The sequence below is a fragment of the Carettochelys insculpta genome, chromosome 8 (assembly GCF_033958435.1).
Source record: "Carettochelys insculpta isolate YL-2023 chromosome 8, ASM3395843v1, whole genome shotgun sequence".
NCBI lineage: Eukaryota > Metazoa > Chordata > Testudines > Carettochelyidae > Carettochelys > Carettochelys insculpta.
The window spans coordinates 1,399,521-1,419,186 of NC_134144.1; the positions used below are offsets into that span (position 1 = coordinate 1,399,521).

At 45.3% G+C, this 19,666-nt stretch overlaps 1 protein-coding gene across 7 annotated transcripts in view; it reads right to left on the reverse strand.

The window, feature by feature from the left end:
- Nucleotides 1-19,666, reverse strand: part of PCBP3 (poly(rC) binding protein 3) — a 49,322-nt gene that overhangs the window by 13,037 nt on the left and 16,619 nt on the right. For 3 of the 7 annotated variants that reach the window (XM_075000901.1, XM_075000898.1, XM_075000900.1), the window contains 2 exons: nt 13,377-13,418; nt 4,734-4,812 (listed from right to left, as the gene is read on the reverse strand). In XM_075000901.1, coding sequence (XP_074857002.1) covers nt 4,734-4,812; nt 13,377-13,418 — 121 coding nt within the window. Of the gene's footprint in view, nt 1-3,791; nt 3,852-4,733; nt 4,813-13,376; nt 13,419-19,666 lie in introns of all 7 variants that reach the window. The other 4 variants (XM_075000902.1, XM_075000903.1, XM_075000904.1 and 1 more) reach the window with 3 other exon arrangements.

Below are 19,666 nucleotides of genomic sequence, written 5' to 3' on the forward strand. Positions count from 1 at the left end.
AACAACACAAGTAATGACCTAGTGTTGCCATCCTTCAATCCTCTCAATGTTTCCTGCACTGCTCAAGACTATGTCCCATCTAATTTTGCTGATAACAGAGCATGTTTAGAAAATGAATGAACCAATCACAAGTGCTGCAACCAAAGGTGCTGGCTTGAAGTGGTTTCTATTGTTTACAGTTTGGTTCAATGATGCTCAGTAATGCCTCTACGGTCTACACAAATTTTTCCAGAACCCTGGAACCAATAAGACATACCCTTTGGCATCACTGTGATTTCAGAATTCAAAACAGAGCAACCATAGTTACAGTATTAAATCCATCACAATGACTGATGCCGCTGCGTTAATAACACAATGAAGAGTGAATATATGGAAAACGTCTTAAAAGAATGTGATGTATCCTTAGCATGCAAGACTTGACATGATGCAAAGTACTTCTCCCCAGGACTGAATTCTATGAACATACTGAAAAGTAAAGCTTTAACTTTAAACAGGCATTTTGGAGACTTCTCCTGGAACTAATCAGATGGTATTGCTTTACAATGCTAGGAGATAAAGCACTTCCTACACATGACTGAGTTTAGCCTTGTAGCCACCCAGGAAGCCAGGGAAGTACTGCACCCATCTCACACAAGAGGAAATTGAAGAAAAGGCAAAGTAAGGCCACAATTTTCAAACTCAAGATTGACCACTAAAGGGTCCAGATTTTCAGATGTGATGAGATCTCACTAGCCCCAGAAGCTTCCGAGGGATTTGTTGAGATCCTCAGAAAATCAGGGCACTTGCTTAAATGTCAAAATCTAGACTTAGGTGCCCAATCTTAGGTCATCCCCATCCCAAATGTGAGTCTTTTTGACATAAATGACTAGGCCAAGGACACAAAAGATGAGAGAGGAAGAGCTGGGAATCTAAGCCAGGTCTTCCATTTGCCAATCATGTGCCTTACCCATGAGAAATCCCACCCTGCTGGGAGGTTCTGGTGTGAGCATGAAGCAGTGTTAGCCCTTGACTAGGTTAACAGCACCAGGGACTGTCACCGCTGGTTTAATACTGGTTTTACTGATCAGCAGTGGCCTCCTACATGCCAAGGCTTAGTGAAAAGCACTTCTCACCAGGCAGACTTCCAGAGTGAAGGGCTCCCTAAAATAGAAACAGCCCTCTTTTATAGTACTCTGCACTGCCACTAACCCTCCCTTGCTCTCCTGTAGCACCTTTAAGACTAACAATTACATTTATTAGGGTAAGACCCATGGAAACTCATTACCTAATAAATATAATTGTTAGTGTTTAAGGTGCTACAGGACTGCTTGGTGTCTTTGTGAAGCTACAGACTAACATGGCTGCCTCTCTGAGACTATCCTCCCTCTATGCGTTAGCAAAGCCACCCCCAGAGGGGCTATGGGAAGGGCAAATTGTAGAGGCAAAATAGTAGCTGACCCGAACATGACCCCAACCCTTTGTTCAAGTCTGGGCAGATTCGCTCCTCCCCACCCATTCCCTCTCCTCCTTGCTCCCAATTTCGACTTTCCTGACTCCATGGATCTCTCTTCACTGTGCCTCTGTAGAGCCTACTCCCCATTCAGCTTGATGCTCCCATACGTACATCCTCTCCCACAGTAAGCATTGGAAGGGCCAGCAAGTCTGCCAGCTTCCTCGCTGGGTGCCACCGTATCATGTCCCACACGCTGGAGTCCGAGTTGTGTCTGTGCCTTGCTCCTGGGAGTACAACACACAGCAGTGCTGGAAAGTCCCAGGGTGCAGGGCGTGAACTCTCTACGGGGTTCTCAGACACATTCTGAGGTTCCATTTGGGAACAGTTGGAATTCCTCAGGTGACGTTTGCTGAATCTCTGTGTTACCGTTACAATATAGAACATTTCCTGAAGGATGGGAAGGAGGCTGGAGAGGGAATGCTATCTAATGAAAGGTCATGAGCCAGCCCCTCAGCTGGCGTGACTCACCCTATCTTTTGTGGGCTTCAGAAGGGTTGTGCTGGCTTACTCTGCCGAGAACTTAGCTCCTATGTCAGAGCGAGACTGACTCTACTGGGACATGAACACTGAAGAGCATACGTGAATTCTTTCCTCATTGGCTAGCACACTTCTGGCTTAATACTACACCAGGACCTCCCTAATCCTGGTGTCCCTGATCCAGGAACACCCGTGGCTTAGACCCTAGCAGGGAATGGAAGAAGCAGCTCTGTGCACTGCTGCTTGCCCACCCTGCATCTGGAGGAATGCTAGCACAGCAACTTGCTTCTCTGGAGGCTTTTCTCCTACCCTTCCCACAGCAGCGTGGGTGGTGCCCGGGAGCAGCAAGGAAAGTGGAGCCACATATGTCGCTGGGTGTGGGGTTCCAGATAAGTACCCCACATCCCTCAGACACAGTCCCTGCAGCACCTTCCATGGCCTGGAATAGTCTGTAATCTGGCATACTCTATTTCCCAGGGTTGCCGGATTAAAGGGGTTTGAGTGTATTAGTAAAAAAAGAACAGTTTCATAATTTTCATGATCAAGGTGTAAAAACATCCTAAAACTATCTTGAAAAACAGGCATTTAGTTTACTGAACAAAATTCCCCCTGGGAAACGTCCATGTAAATCCCAGTGGTTTTAATAGGAGACGTGCACAAAAAAATGGTCAACATTTGTCCAACTACTACAAAAATACTAAGCCCAGAAATGTAATTTTGTGCACATCATTGTTATACTTTGTTGGGGGGAGCAAGGTTAATTCTTGCAAAATCCATTCCAGTTCTCTAAGTTTGCCTCTTTGCCTAAGTGAGGTCATCAAAATACTTTGCAGTGTGGCTGATGTATGTTCATGATGTCACCAGGCCATATTTACATATGTGGTTTTGTGTGCTTATAAACACAGGGTCACAGACATGGTGCCACTGGCTTCATGGAAGTTAAGCTGATTTACTGAGCTGGGGCTATAACCCATCACATAGACCCATAGCGCTTTAACAAAATGTAACTCCACTCACCACCAAGAAAGATTTCAATACAAGATCTCAAAAATGCATTTCAATGGCACGAAGAATACAATATCTTTCATGAGAAAGTGCATTAACTAATTGCTCTAGCTTATGATTATTTTCCAACTGTATATATAAATTAAAAGTATTTTGAGTTATGTGAATGCCAAAAATATTTTAAAGTGGTCAATTTCTTCTATCATTTACTCTCAAATGCCAGAACATTCTGATTTGACTGCCTTTAAGATACAAACAATTTTATTAAAGAAAATCTGTACTTGCATGTGATTGCTTCTGAGCCAACTGTTAGCATAGAAAGCTTGAAATGGGACTTTATCAGGAATGACAGGTTTACTCGGACACTGAAGTGGACCGTATAGGTTAGAAAGCTGTTTTACATTGGATAGATTAAGAAAGCTACACTCAGAGTGATACTCTCTCTTGCTTCCCACTGGTGTTCTTCTGTTGTCTCATGGAGAACATTATAAAAATCAAATACAATAACATGTCATAATTCCGTAATCTTCTTAACCACGCATAATTTCCGTGAGCATGAACGGCTGTTACACGCATGTCCAGAGACTGCATTAACAGACTGCTGAAGTACAGTGCAGGCAAGCTTATTCCGCTCACTGGACACACTGTATAATGTGAATGGTAGATACTATCCTGCTCCATGTGCTCTCGCCCATTGGAAGTCAGACTGTCTTGTCCAAACAATAAGACAATTTATGTAAGATTACAACAATGACGGGGTCTTATTCAAGAAGTACTGCAATAGAGGCCTAGTGTTTCCCTATAGCTTTGATTTTACCTGATGATTGGCCCATCAGATTTTGAGCTTCTTCGGAGGAATGTAAGGGCAGCTTTTCTCCTGAAGAGCAAAGAAGAAACAGATTTAATGCTTTTGCCTTCAAGGAGATCAGCAATGTCACTTCATCTAGGAAGCTCAAAATATGATGGACAAAATGGCAGAAAAGGAATTTCCAGTTGGCATTTTGACCACCGCGTGACATGAAGGATTTTTTACGTATTTTAATTTCCTGCACTGTAGCTGCTACCCTAACTCACAATGAAAAATTTAAACTGTATTATCAATTTGAATAGCAAAGTCTGAGACACAATAGCTCAAACTAGAGTTCTGAGGGTCCTCCATTGCAGCATATTGCTTTCAAGGCCTCCCTCACCAGAGGACAGGAATTCTCCCTCGAATCATGTCCATTTCCCACCACTCGTCACAAAGCATGACACAAAGAGGCTTCACATACAGTACACTTCTCTTGATATTCCTGCCCAGTGATCGACATCAACCAGGAGAGCCAAAAGGAACTTATATAGCCTTTACGGAGTTTTGAATCTGCAGACAATGCTCAAAATATGAAGCACTGTCAACGTCCCTGAACTTCTCCCAAAGGACATACCAACCCATGGCAGTGAATACCCACTGTGCTAGAAAGGGCCCAGAACCATTAGTTTTATCACAAGGTTGATTCACTGCTAGTCAAGTAACTAGCCACACGGGGAGCAAATACACTTGGCTTCCCAAGAGCAGGCTGTACACGCACAATTACAGTGAACTGAGCCACAAGGAAAATCACTTTGAAACATTAACCTTTGTTCACGTTTCACCATTGACTTTTGCAACTTCACTTTACTTGTCCTATTTATTTCCATTAAATAAAACAAGTTTAGAAAGAGAGAGAAACTCTACAGGTCAGAAGAGAAGGAAATCTGTAAAGGGCATCTGGGTACGTACCAGGGAAAGCAGGGGTGGTCTGTCCAAGGGGAGTAAAGGGGGTTTGCTGCATAGCCAACTGGTGGAGCTTGGTCAACTGCTGAGGGGTAGGAGGGACATTAGAACTAAGAAGGTTATTGTTATAGAATACAACAAGTCACACCAAAAAAATTAAGAACAAAATTATAATTAAAAAAAGCAAAGCAGGACGCCATGTTAAGACATGGCAAACACGACATTAACGGAAGGACTTGGCCTGGGTAGATACAGTAAAGCCTGAATCTTTAGCAAACGTGCTTGATCAGGGTCTGAAGTACAATACCAGCAGCAAGCCCAGGTTTGGTCTCTGTCCCTAGCTGGAATCATTTAAATCTGTCTAGGCAGATCTCACCTCAGCCTGCTGGCTCACGGAGAGCACCCTCTGCCCTGACGGAACAGGAAGCTGCAAATGCAGGTGGAAGGGTGTCAAAGCAAAGCCATCCCAGCTCAGCTTGGCTGACCAGACTTTGTAACTCACTGCCACTGAGAGTTGCTAGCCAAGAAGAATTGTAAAAACATCTGAGCATGTAAAATATGCTGCCAGGTCTATAACAATCACGTTCCAATACTTAAAAAAGTCTGGAGAGTTCCTGGGATAGCCTAAAAAAGTACAGTAAATGGCCATTTTCTTCCATTACCCACTGGAGGTTCCCCTTGCTTGACTCGTATACTTCACATTCTAAAGGAAAATGTGTCTAGCTGCCGAACCAACTGCAGCTCTTAAAGTAATGTCTTGTTCATACTAACCACCTAGCAGGTGGCCAAACTTGGGCTTCAGCCAAAATAGGTAAGTATTTCAGATCCTGCATATCCCTTGTTGTGCTCTGAGTCTTTTCCTGGCCCCTTCAAAAGGGACCTCAGGAAGTAAAGTATCTTTAGAATACATTTTGTGCTCCATTTTATCACAAAGTTAAGGAAATGGAAGAGGTAGTGATTTACAGCCTGATAAGGACCCCTTCGAGATTTTGCTGTGTATGCCGGAGGAGTGCCCTGTAGCGCTCCCCTTCATTAATCTTTGAGGTGGCTTTGAAGGCTTAACACAATCATAGATCTCAGAAGTGGAAAAGACCTGCTAGATCAACTAGTCTAGTCCCCACACAGGTGAATGGGGAAATGTCATTTAAATCTGTGGGTAAAACAATATCCTGGCTCCTGCAGCACATGTGAGGGAGGGGGTTCAGGGGCGTCTAACAGCAGTGGTGAGGGGAGACACTGGAGGCAGAAGAAAACAGGTGGGAAAGTGAAGAGGAGTTTTGGAAACAGTCTGTTGGTCACCGGAGGGCTGGCAAATGAGGACATGAGAAGCATGTGGCATGCAAACTGCCAACTTTTAAACCATCTAGCAGTGAAGAACAAGTCAGATTCAACCAACCCGAACGGGCAAGCTTGCACCAGGCATTCTGCTGCCATGACAGTCATGGAGCATCAGCTGTTAAACTCTCACGAGCTTTTCCTGATCAAGGGGGCACAATGTCATGCCAGCGCACAGCGAGCTTTGTGTGCAAATCCCACGGAATCAGAGTGACCCTTAATGCCACATGCAGTTGGAGTCCAGCAAACCAATACACAAACCAGGAGATAAGAGGTGTTAGTCCACTGAGCATGACAACTCTCGGAGAATAAAAAGAACGGCATTTTTTAAAGAAGGAACTTATCCTGCTTTATGCTGACGTGGAGACCAAAAGAGTCTGCTTGGGTCACTCCAGAGTTAAGGATACAATGGCCACTGGTTCTAAGGTCCTTTGCTGTCCTCTTTTAAAGGTGGCATCTCCATGTCTCCTTATGCCCTCTGAAGGGCAACTGTGAAATCCGGTGCATGGCTCTGGGCACACAGGATCAGGTTCAACTATGCTCAGACAGTTTCTATGCTTGTCACACCCCAAGAACCCCCAGCATCCCAGTCCCCACTGGCTTCTCCTCCCCTCTCTTGCAAGTTCCAAATGGAGACTACCTGTCTTGAGCTGTATGGAAAAGCCCAAGGGCCCTCCTGACCTCCTTCCTGAGACAAAACTCCCATTGACTCAAGGAACCAATTTATCCACAGGAAACCTGAGAGGGGAGTTCCAGGGTTTGCCCTAGATATACTTATTCAGTCATTACAGATAGTGCCAAATCTCCAGTGTAATGATGCAGCTGTCACATCAATAAAAAGGGGAAGATCAAAGACAAATGTGTATTGCAGCAAACACAAGACATAAAACTACCTAGTAAAGTTGTTTTCATGTTTCCATTAACTCAATAATTACACGTTGTTTTAACCAATAAAGCTTTAATAGAGACGAAAACGCAAAGTCAAAATACTCAGGCATTAACTAAGAGCTCTACAAATTCTGCAGGATTTGGCCACAAGATTTTTGAACAAGTCAGAAATATTAGTTGCCTGCCCCTGACCAGAGTACAAATGCTTCCACAATACAATATATACCATGGGTTTTGTTCCTCTGTCAGACAGCAGCATCCTGACAATAAGAAATACAGCCTGAGTCAATGCATGGGTGTGCGAAGGATAATTAGGAAAATGGGCATGTTGATCCAACTAGCAAAGGATACACAGTCTATTTAAGGAGAGAAACTGAAACATACTAAAAAAAAACTTAGAAAAAAACATACAATGCTTTGTGAAAGTGGGTATGTTGAAAAGCAAATGGGTTGCACTTTGCTCTCTGTTACACGGCGCTAAGACAGTGCCACTAAACATAATTTGACCTTATCTCTGTATTATGACGCTATGTTTGGCTGCAGAGTACACATCATTTCAGTAGTTTCCATTTTCAGAAATGTACTTTTGTGACACCATAAAAGCTCCAACGTATACATTGTTATGCCAGGAGGACTCATGCACGATAGACCCTCCCACCAGAAATAGAAATGCCAAACTATATTGATTATTGAAGACCAGGAGATTTTCAATGGCTTGTTCCATAGCAGGCTGCACATCATACAGCGATGGGGGATGCACCTAAGATTCTTCGCAAGTCTGGGAGAATTAGGTGCCCACATCTAACTGGCTCTCACTGGGAGCTGGGGACCTAATTCCTGGTGGATTCTTTGCCAACAGCATCTGCCAATGGTTCACGCAGAGGGCTGTCAAGAGACTACCACTGTTTGCCCCCATGCAGAACTCAGAGGCAACTGTGGCATATTTTATCTTTAAAATTACATCTGCTGCACAAGTGACATGAAGCACTGCACATGCCCGTCACAGGTATGGGGCAATCCATTCCAGTAGGGCACATATTCAGGAGCTGCGTGAGCACGTTAGAAGAGATGCTGGTGTTGTGAAACACAGGTGAAGGGGACACAACTGAAACTGTCCATGGAATCTTAACAACCCTGACCATGCTGAGCCAGATCGCCCACTGTAGCGTTGCCAGTTTACACCAGAGGAACATCTGCCTCCTTGGCAGCTGTGCACTTTAACATCTGTCTCCACCTTGCAGCAAAGCAGTCTCTTCATCTTACTTCTCTGTTGTTTTTGTAAAAGTATAAAACATTTTTAACAAATCATGTTTTCTTTTGCTATCAGGTCAAAACAATGTCGCAATATTCATGTGCATGTATGCTTTCTCCTCGAAAACCTTCTGTATCCCTTCATCCCCATCTCCCCTCCAAACTAATCAAACTAGCCAACAAATGCAAATATTGGCAGAAATGAATAAAAGTTGCAAAAGTTGATGTGGACAGTGCAGTCTTGCACAAAATATCCACACAGCTGTCTGCCAAATGGAAAATTATCTTTATCGCTGATTGACACTTTCCAGGGAGACAGGAAAGCAAAACCAGTCTGGTTATCTAACAAACACTAGGAGAGACTTGTATCTTGTTACCAGCTTGTAAGAGCTGAGGTCAGTAAGCAGCCATCTGGTACACAAAGGATAAATGTATTCCTCCTCCCTCACCTGGCCCTGACCTCCCATCTAAGTACTAACCCCTGCATACCTGCTTAGTATTTAAATAAAAGTATCAGGACAATCAAGCATAGGGATAACAGCACAACTCCATTCTACCACACACCTAGCCACTAGCTTTTCAATTGTCACCATGCTCTACATATTTCATAAAACGATCACCAACTACAGCAAAAGCAAATCCTGCAGCCACCTCTGAGTACAAGCTGACAGCCTTCAAACTGTGCACAGCAGAAACATACAACACAGGAGGCTGGAAAGGGAAGACTGTTACAAGCAATGTAGTGCTGTGGATTTGGGAGTGTGGAATTTCACCACAGCACTCATTCTGGGGGAAGGTCCCAAGGCATTTCTCCCAAACTCTGCTTATGAGAACCTCAGTTTTTTTCTCACAGTGCAGAATCACTAGCACCATATGCAGTGCTGCCTCAGTGGGAAGAGCTCCACCACTGAACCACCGGCATTACTTCCCAAAGCACCTACGGGTATGTGTCACAGCTGGAAGCCTCCCATCCAGGTACTGATTAGAGCCCGCCTTCATAGCTGACAAGAACTGACCAAAAGCACTCCACAAGGATCTTCAGACTAAAGGTGTATGAGTGTGGTATTTTACACGTTCACCAGGATCCGTATTCGTCTCTCTCATGCGTTCATCATATCCTGGATTGTTTGCGAAACAGTGCATATAAACAGACAACATGGAGCTCATCTTTGGCAACAGCCCGACCACTGAAGGCAGAGGATTATGCCTTCATCCCAGTTGAATCAACACTTCCTGCAGCAGGGCCTTTCCACAAGGTTAATGCAGCAATGGACAGTCTCTAAGGGTCTGGGGACCTTAACTGATAGACTTTAAGGTTGTAGGGACCATTCTGACCATTAGATCCAACCTTCCGCACCTTCTGCCAGGCCCAAACTCTCACCCCCTCACTCCTGTAGCAGACCCCCAACATCTGGCTGAGTTACTGAATCCACAAATCATGATTTAAAGTCTTTAAATTACAAAGAATCCACAATGGACTCGAATGTAAATCTGCAGGTGACCCGTGCCCTCTGCTCCAGAAGAAGGCAACCCTCATTCCCACAGTCTGTGCCTATCTGACCGGTAGGGAAATGCCTTCCTGATCCCAACTATGGCCATCAGTTATACCATGTGCAGGTGGGGGAGACCCTCCAGACGGACACCTGGGAAAGAATTCTCTGCAGTAACTTTGTGCCCTCCCTGTCTTATGTCCCACCTCCATATTTTGGGGATTTTTTCATTAGCAGCTGGAGATGAGCCACATGCCATTATAGGTCATCTTCTGGCGCCATCTTCTCCATGAACTTATCAAGCTCTGTCTTGAAATGAGTTGGAGTTTTTACCCCCATTGCTCCCTTTGAGAGGTTGTTCCTGAACTTCACTCCTCCAATGCTCAGACAACCTGTTGAAGACCAGTTTATGTTCACTTGTGCACGTGCCGACACTGGCACTTAACGTCTCTCCCTCCCTGGTGTTTGTCCCACTGATGGGTGTGGAGACAGCAATCTGCTTTGATGTCTTTACAGAGAGGTCGGACATCTGCGCTGACACTACTAGGTCTGTCCATGGATTTAGGTACTAGGAACTGCCCTTGCTGCTGATCCAGCTGCTCCTAGGAAGCTCCACGTACTTTAGGGGAGTGCCTGCTGTGTTATCCCTGTCACTCCTCTCCTTCAGCATCTGCGTAAAACCACGGGGGAAGGTCATAAGGACCTCAGAGCCATAGTGTCACCAATAGGCTGATGACAGGCAGCCCTGTCTTGCCTCCTCTTTGAATCTGGGCAGGACCTTCTCCTTGCTGCCCCAGAAATGGACTGGGTCCAGGATGGAAGCCAACTAGCTTAAATGACTGTCCCAATGAGCACACTTTTTTGTAAAAGTGGCCCCCAACCTTGAGCTCTGACTGGACTCACTCTCACTCACGTGCTCCCTGAGAGCTGTAGAGCTGGAAGGTCTTCCTTCTGCCTTTCAAAGGCTAAGTCATCATCATCATCATCATCATCATCGACTGCGGGCTCAGCGCCCTTTGGTGTCTGATGCCTCTCTCACTATTTCCTTCCATCTTTCCCTCTCCACTGCGGAGTGGCTCAGTTTCTGTAGATTAGCTCCGCACCAATTGACTATATCATCTACCCATTCTCTGGGGGGTCGGCCTCTCCTATTCGAACCGTCCATTATGCCAAATACCAGGGTCTTGATTTTTCGTTCATCTTCATTCTGCAGATACGCCCAAATAGTTGTAGCTTCTGTTTTATAACCTCCTGCAGCAGGTTCTCTTTTGGCTGTATCTTTCTATATAATTCCTCACTGGTGACCTTCTGCATCCATCCTCTTCTCAGAATCTTTCTATAACAACTCCTTTCAAACACCAATATTCTTCTTTTTGAATCTTTCGTTATCACCCATGTCTCCCATCCGTACAACGTGCTGCTGAATACACACGTTTTCAAGACGCTCAGCTTCGTTCTTAAGCTAGTTGCTTTGCTTTTCCCGATCTTATCCATCGCCTTCAAACTTGCTCTTGCTTTCACTATTCTGCTTGCCTCTTTTCACGTCTGCTCAGTGCCCTGGCCTGAGTTCACGCCCACCGTTATAAAACGTACAGTATAGACTTATTCTCACCCTCTCCTCCCACTAAGGAGGGAATGCCTCAGAATGACAGAACAGCCTCGCAAAGGACAACGTGGAACAGGCCTATGCCCAGGAAAGGGTCCATTAGCTATCCCACCTTCCTTTAGAGGATCGAATGAGGAGGGTAATTTTAATGTCTGCTGAGGGCTGCATACAAGCCACTGGGATGAAAGCTACCGAGGGGATATGTTTACTCCCTGCTCATCAGCAGCCATTTTTTCTCACTAGAAACCATTATAAACCAGGAGTGAATTTGGCACAGAACCTCCTTTTCTTTCTTTCCTCTATCATCTCCCCAGACAATTAACTAAGATCGACAGACAAAAATCCTCAACCTTATCAGAAAGGAGAGAGGACCAAGGCTCTTCCTGCACTGTCCTGGCAAGAAGCCTAACTCAGCACCGAAACCTGTGCTGACGTTCGTTCCTGGGGGTCTCTTGGGTGTTGCTTGTAAGCCATGGCAAAGACAGTGGTTGCAACATTTATTCCTTTCCACCCAAACACAAGGAACGTGTGCATCTATATCTAGGCTACTGAACCCCTGGCTGCCAAATCAATCACCAGTCTAAAATAATAGCTGGAAAGTGGGGAGAGAAATCAGCAAGCCCAAACAGATTTGCTCTGTGGTAAAAGTGAGAACATACCCAATGACAGACCAACATGTGGGAGGCCAGGGCTTTTAGAAAGCAAATTCTTGGAGACAGCCCTCACCCTAATCATAAAATCCCTGGGCTGGAAGGGACCTCAGGAGTTCATCTAGTCCAGCCCGCTGCTTCAAGCAGGATCAACCCTGACTAAGTCATCCCAGCCAGGACCTTGTCAAGCTGGGACTTAGAAACCCCTAGAGATGGAGAATACACCACCACCCAAGGCAACGCATTCCAGTGCTTCACCACCCACCTGGTGAAATAGTTTTTCCTAATATCCAGCCTACTCCTCTACCTCTGTAACTTCACACCATTGCTTCTTGTTCTGCCATCTGTCACCACTGAGAACAGTTTCTCTCTATCATCTTTAGAGCTCCCCTTCAGGATGTTGAAGGCTGCTATCAAATCACCCCTAAGTCTTCTCTTCTTTAAACTAAATAAGCCCAAATCCCTCAGCCTCTCCTCACAGGTTATGTGCTCCAGCCTCTTAATCATTTTTGTTGCCCTCCATTGAACCTGCTCCAGCACGTCCACATCCTTTTTATACTGGGGATCCTGAAAGTAGACACAATACTCCACATGTGGCCTCACCAGTGCTGAACAGAGGGGAACCACCACTTGTCTAGATCTACTTGAAATGCTCCTTCTAATGCACCCTAATATGCCATTAGCCTTCTTGGCTACAAGGGCACCTTGTTTACTCATATCCAGCCTTTCCTCCACCGTAACTCCTAGGTCCCTTTCTGCTGTAATGCTTCTTAGCCAGTCAATCCCCAGCCTATAACAATGCTTGGGATTCCTCCGGCCCAAGTGCAGGACTCTGCATTTGTCCTCATTGAACCGCATCAGATTTCTTTTGGCTCAATCCTCCAATTTATTCAGGTCACATTGGACGGTAGAGATAGGAGCCAGAGTATCTACCTCTCCCACTAGCTTTGTGTCGTCCACAAACTTGCTGAGGGTGCAACCCAGTCCCTCATCCAGGTCATTAATAAAGATGTTGAACAGCACCGGCCCCAGAACAGAGCCTTGTGGCACCCCACTTGAAACCGACCGCCATCCAATTATTGATTCATTTCATTAGCAACATTGTATGGAGAGGGAGACACAGAGGGAAAAGGCTATTTTTGACCATTCTCTGAGGCACAAAATGCATATAGGGTTTATATCTTAGTAAAGGGATAGCACTGACCCATACAAATAATTTAACATCAGGCCAAGTCCTCAGTATTAATAAAGCTTAGTGCTAATAGGTTAAAAGGCTATTCAAGGTATTACAGATACAACACACAGATGATACTTTCAGATTATGGTATTAATATTATTGTCTAATATTAATATTAGTAGTAATTAATAGAATCATGCAGGTGACATACAAGAATGTAATGGGTATAAGAAAAATGAGGGTAAAACTCACATCCGGGTGTGGAATTGCATATTGTCCCTGAATGGTATAGGCCTGCAAAAGAGAAACATGTGTCATTAGACTGGGATGAAGTGTCCATTAAGCCCTGTCTCAGCTGCTAATCCCTTCCCCATTTCACAGCCAGTCTGAGAAGGGAGAGATGTCCCTTTCCATTTTTATGTATAAATGAAGACAAGGTACCCACCCCCTCCCATAAGGAACCTTATCATCACCGTTAAAACCGCTCCTGTCACATCATTGGCAACACTGGATTGTCTGGACTGGCCACTCTAAAACACACAGCGCCCCAGACTGCTATTAACTTTTGCATTATGAATAGGTTTCTGTCCTGGGGAGAAGTGCTACCCACTAAGGTGTGCCAGAGCCGACATTTAACAATACCCAATTACAGCAAACGTATAAAAGTCCCCAAGTGCCTCTCTGCGGATTACAGGATCCCCCTCTTTAGAGGTCAGCACTGGACTGTCACTGGGTCCAATGCACAAATAGCCCTGAAGCTTTCTGTACAGCTGTATAAATACACAGCAGCAGCTGGTGAACTTGGAAAATCCCTTGTCATGCGACCACTCCCAATCACTCCATTGTCAGTCTGATTAAATAACTCTAAGATTCTGAGTGGGACCCTACCATGGCCCATTTTGATCAATTCCATGGTCAGGTGGTTTTTAAATTGGTCAATTTCAATGTTTTCGTCTGTTTACATCTCAAATTTCTTGGTGTCCTAAGCCCACGCAGAGCTGCCTTATCCAGAGGCAGCGGCTGTGTGGATTGGAAAAGCCCTCCCATACCACTGTCTGCACCGGGAGTTCTGCCAGCATATCCCAGAGCTCTGAGCAATGTTGCTATTCCAACATAAGGTCGCAGGGTAGACCAGGCTGGGAGGTCACACCTACAGACACCTTTGAGTGGAAAGCAAATCCATGTATTTCCTCTGAATTTCAGGCTGGGCCACAAACACAGCTCCTGTATGGTTCATGTGGGTTATGCTACATCTTTTCCATGTGAGTGTCATAGGAGTCAATGAGTATTCCGCACTCTACGGAACTGAGACTGGTGCAGCACTGAGGCCACGTCTATGCTGCAGCTGTGGAGGGTGAAGGTGGGCATGCCGGTTCTAGCGTTAATGCAGCTAGCTCACTGAAAACAGCAGCCAGGACATGGCCACATAGGCTGGCTACACCTGCTTGGCCTCCCTGGGTATGTATGGGCATTGCTAGCCTCCACTGAAGCCCACACAACTGTGTCCTTGGTAGTACACTAGCTAGATGAAACCTGCAGCAGGTACTTCTGCCCAAGCTGTAAATCGCAGCATGCTGCAGAGACCTACCCTGAGAGCGAGTATGGCTTATGGTTCCAAATTTAGTTCTCAGAATTTTTTTCTTGTCTCTAGAGCCCTTCCTTTTACAATAGCCCAACTCTAGTTTCAAAGTTGCACAGCTGAACAGACATCACATCTATGTGCCTGAGGCACCTCTCCTGATCAGCCTGATCCCTCAGTGACTGGGCATCTGACAGGAGCCTGACAACCTCAAGTTAAAGCCTTGGGGCAAGCTTTCAGAAGGGCTGGGCCCTAGCTTTCTAACAGCTTGCTTTACATACTAGCTTTGTGCTTGGGGTATCTAAAGTCACAGCCCACAAACGTCACCATCACTTAACATGCAGCAGATATTTAGAGAGTCAGTATTAACTGGGGCTCCAAATTTGCCAGCTTGCTACTACGGTTGTGGTCTGAGCCGTGCAATGTTCGCAGAAAGTACCATCTGCAAATGGCACCAATTATTTCCTGTTTCCCCTGTGCAAGGTCTACACACCTATGCAGAATAGATCATTATGAAACCGCACCCTGACAGCACAGATATCTTTTTCTTACTCCAGACAGAGTCACTGGGAAGTGAGCTAGCAGAACTGAACCCGTTAGTTGTAGTCATCTACTCGGTAAATGTTATGGCTGGGATTTGCAAAGCCACGTAAGGGATTTGGCAATTCACTTTCTCTTATAGTTAGCAGGAACTGGACATCCAAAACCCACACAAAAGACTTCAAAAGTCTCAGCCCATAAACCTACTAACCCTACAAAGCAGGGTATTTAGTGAAAGACAAAATAAATTGGTCCACAATCTATAACTGGTGCCAAGGAAATATCTCTGCCCTTGGTGCTGATTTCAACAGACAATTTTCCCCTGGCCACTATAGGTAAATTGTCTCTATCGAATGTCCCAAAGGGACACAGCAAAAATCACTGAAACAGCAACTTTGTGCAGAGTGAATCTGACTCGCTGCTTGTGCCTGACAAAGGGTTTGATGAGCCTTGCAGCTCAAAAGAGTTTGTTTAGCAAGAAAGCCTCGAATCAGTGACAGAATGTGTAGAATTAACAATGAATGGCCTGATTCTGTTTTATACCAGCTATGGTGAGCAAGAGCAAAATCAGACCCTAAATCCTTCAATTATTCAGGTCTTTCTGATGGCTTTGTTTTTTTGCAAGGCTAATACAACATCCTGCTCTCAGGTCTTAGAAAGTGAGAGAAATATTTTGTTTAAAATTGTAAACGTCCAGTACTTACACACTTTGACTCTGTAGATACACGATGTTACTACTACATGATGGAATGTACTTTGGTGCAGAGATGAGGCAGAAGTCTATTGTGCTATTTATGTCTCACTTCTGTCCTCGAAATAGAGCATACATGGCACGTAGGCCCTGCGGTAGCTCTGCATATCGCAGTGAATTTCACCCTCTGCAGTTCAGAGTTCAGTGTTTCCCAGTTATCTTGACTCTTTACCAAAATTTTATAACAATCCTTTAACGTGCTCTTTTTATCACTTTGAAAACAAGCACTATTCTCTGTCAGCAGCTGTAAAGTAGATGTTCTCATGCTAAGGTGCTTACCGGGTAACAAAACATATCTGATTAATTAAAACATTTTTCAGATGATTCTAAAATAAATGGCATAAAGGATGGAAAACACTTTGTAAAGGGAGAGTAAAGACAGTGAAGAAGAGGAAAGTCTCAGGCCCAGACAAGTTACATCACTGTTTGCAAAGTCATTGACAGCCTCAGCTGGGCAGGGCAAAGACCAATAATTAGTGTAGACAAAAAGCCAATCCAGTGTTTTCTTGCCATCAAAAATTCTACTCTGATTCTCAGAACTGTGACAAAGATAAAGGGGATGGGATAATATCTTTTACTGACATTATACAGTCTCCAGAGGGTTCCATTCCCATTGCCAATTTGTTTGTTCCCTGGGCTGTGTTCGCACAGGGTACAGTAACAGGACAGAAAACAGACTGAGGGTGTTCGCTAAATTGTTCAATTTTTTTCCTTTAAATTTCCATTTGCTATTTTGCTTTCATTTTTTAAATGGTCAGGCTCTGACATAGGTCATTGGCATGTGTCCATGTCAGCTACTAATTACACACCAAGTCCAAAAGGATCTGTAAGGTACCTACTTATTTCTAGTGAGGACTTGGTAATGATTAATGTTTAAATGAAAAGTGATGCAATAAGCATAACATTAAATAATGTCCAATTTAACAGGCCAGCCTCTTATGGAGCTTCTGTGACATCTTTCAATGATTAAATACATCATTAGACACAGATAAGATGGTGTCTTGAACAGATTCAAATGCATTTTCTTAAAAAATAATCCAGATAGAAGAGCTGTTTTTAAAAGACAACATTTCCCAAAGGAGACCCCAGAGATACTGACAATCAAACGCACATGGGAAAACAATTGGATGTTAATTGCTAGAAAACACTGGCAAGTTAATGGGAACCACTGTAAATATATTTGCAAATACTGGAGTTTTACAAGTCAAAATGCGTCTTGAATTGATCTGCATGCAACTTTCCATCCCTCACCACTTTGCCCCAAAGCTGACCTCCCCTGCAGTTCTGCATGGCATACCAGTGACCCACAGGGGCGCAACCCTCCAGTGCTTTGGTTCTGGAAGTTGTGTGCAATCCGTCAGGTCTGAGGCTTCCCTTCCCTGGAGAGAGCGGGTGTGTGATCCAAGCTAGAGAACCCCCTAGGTCTTGTGCCATCTGTGCAGAGAGCTGTGACCCACGAGTGGCTCCTGACAGAGCTGTGCTGCTCAGAGGTGGGTGGCTCTCAGATGCTGACGGTGCAGAAGGCACTGACCGGTATTACCTCAGTGATGGGAACTGTGGGATCTGGAGTGCCCAGCCAGCCCTGGCCCTGCTCCCTGCTAACCTGCCAAGCCTTCCTCTGCACAGTCCCAGCAGAGGGGCTCCCAAAGGGTCAGAAGCAGGCTGTGGAAGCAGCACTCCCCTCTCCTCTTCTCCCCACCCAGAGGCAGAGCTACCACGTCCTCCAAGGTGCCATGTCTAACCAGGGCCAGTAACTGGCTCTCCTCGGGGTACCCCGGCCTGCGGTGGAGGCTGGTCAGACAGACGAGTGAGCAGTTGGGGAATGGGCAGCCTGAGGTGGGGGTGGGAGAGCCCCAGGGAGCTGGGGGGACTGTTGGGGAAGCAACGTACCTGTACGAGCACCATAGCTGGGGATGGGAGAACGGGAGGCTGCCAGTGGGGGTGAGGTTTTTGCAGGGGGGTGGCACCAAACACCTCACATTGCTCAGCCCTGCTGCACACATGGGGTGAGCAGAGGCAGTGGCAGGTGTGTTGGGGGTGGGGTGGGGTGTTTCTGCCGTGCATTTGTTCTTCCAGTCACAGGAAAAGGGACCTGCCCTTTCTGAGGCAGAGCCCTTGTTGCTCATGACTTCCTATGCGGGAGCTAAGCAGGGTGGCCCTGCACGCTCTCTGGGAGGTGATAGGCTGAGGGCCGGATTTTGTGTGCACATTAAACCCAGGGGACTCTGTGATGCACCTTTACACAGCCAGGGCAGATTTCCCACTTCTAGAGCCCCACTTCTTCCCTTGAAACAAGCCTCTGCTCAAGGCACCAGCCATTTAAGAGCAGGAGGAAGGTTCCCGCCATCTTACTCTCCCTTTGAGATGATACGATTCACTGTACAGCTGAACCCAGAGCTTTTTGGCAGGACTGCTTCTCAGAGGATGGTGACACACTCAAGTTACCAAGGTTTGGTGACGGGTTGAAAAGTCAGGTGCGATCTGCATTCTGCTGGGTGCCTGTGTTTGGTTTGCATTTCTGCTGGCAGTTATCAGTTGGGGGCACAACAAGCTTTCAACAGGATTGTCTTAGAAGGCACACAGATAGTGAGCTACCACAGGGATATAAATTGGCTACTAACACCCTTTTATCCACTGGCACATACTGGAGTGGTACACAATGGAGAGGCTCCATTTTTGAGCATTGAACTGAGGCCTGGCTCTCAAGATGCCTTCTGGAAATCAGGCTTGAATCCTTTAAACTAAGCACCCAAAAGGATGTTTTAGGAATTTTTGGCCACATATTATTCTGTTTACTCCTATCTGTCTGTCCTCTGTTGGGAGGAATTCCCACCCTACTTAGCTTCTTAGATACAACAAGTCCTACAGAAAACCAATTTTATTGGAGACAGCTAGATTAGACAGATGCTGTAAGTGCCATTAATGTCATTGTAAGCTGGCCCCAAAGTTGAGAGTATGGCTACCTACACCTCTGAAAATGCCCTGAGCACTTAAGCCCTCTCTCTACAAAGCCTCTTGGTTTTAATTCAAATTGGGTTTTGAGGCACATGCAAAACGATTTCAGGGTTTCCAGTCAGAGGTTTGTATCAGTTTAACTGACTCTTTAAAGTGACTTCAGTTAAACTGGGGTGACCAGCTGTACCAAGCAGCCCTCTGAAGCCAACTCCAGCCTGAATAATTGGTGTGTCATAAATATAGCAACGTAGGTCTCACAAGGGCCTTGAGGAGCGATGAGAAACCACAAGGCTACGGAGGAGAGTAGGAAGCTGCCATTTACTTCACATTTTATATCTGTGTTTAAAATTCATGTAATTCCTGATACTTGTCTGTTTTTAAGTGCATTGATTATCCTAAGCAAAATCAGTGCCAGTGACCCAGAATTCAGACTCTCTTCAACTCTCTGGCAGCCAGCATTGGGAAGTGTCAGGAACAGCACTGGTTAGTAAGAGAAAGACTGCCCTTTCGCTTGCAAAGGGTTATTTATTATAAACACATTCAAAATTCCTTCACTGTGGGCCAGACTCCACGCTGATTTCCAAGCACTAAAGCCAGCACAACACTGGCTATTATTTTTCAGTCTCTCCATTAAAAACAATGGTGATTATGTAGTGACAAACATTACGGGGCAGCGTTAGCTTCCAACAGCAGTGTAAAGAATCAGAGAGGTAGACG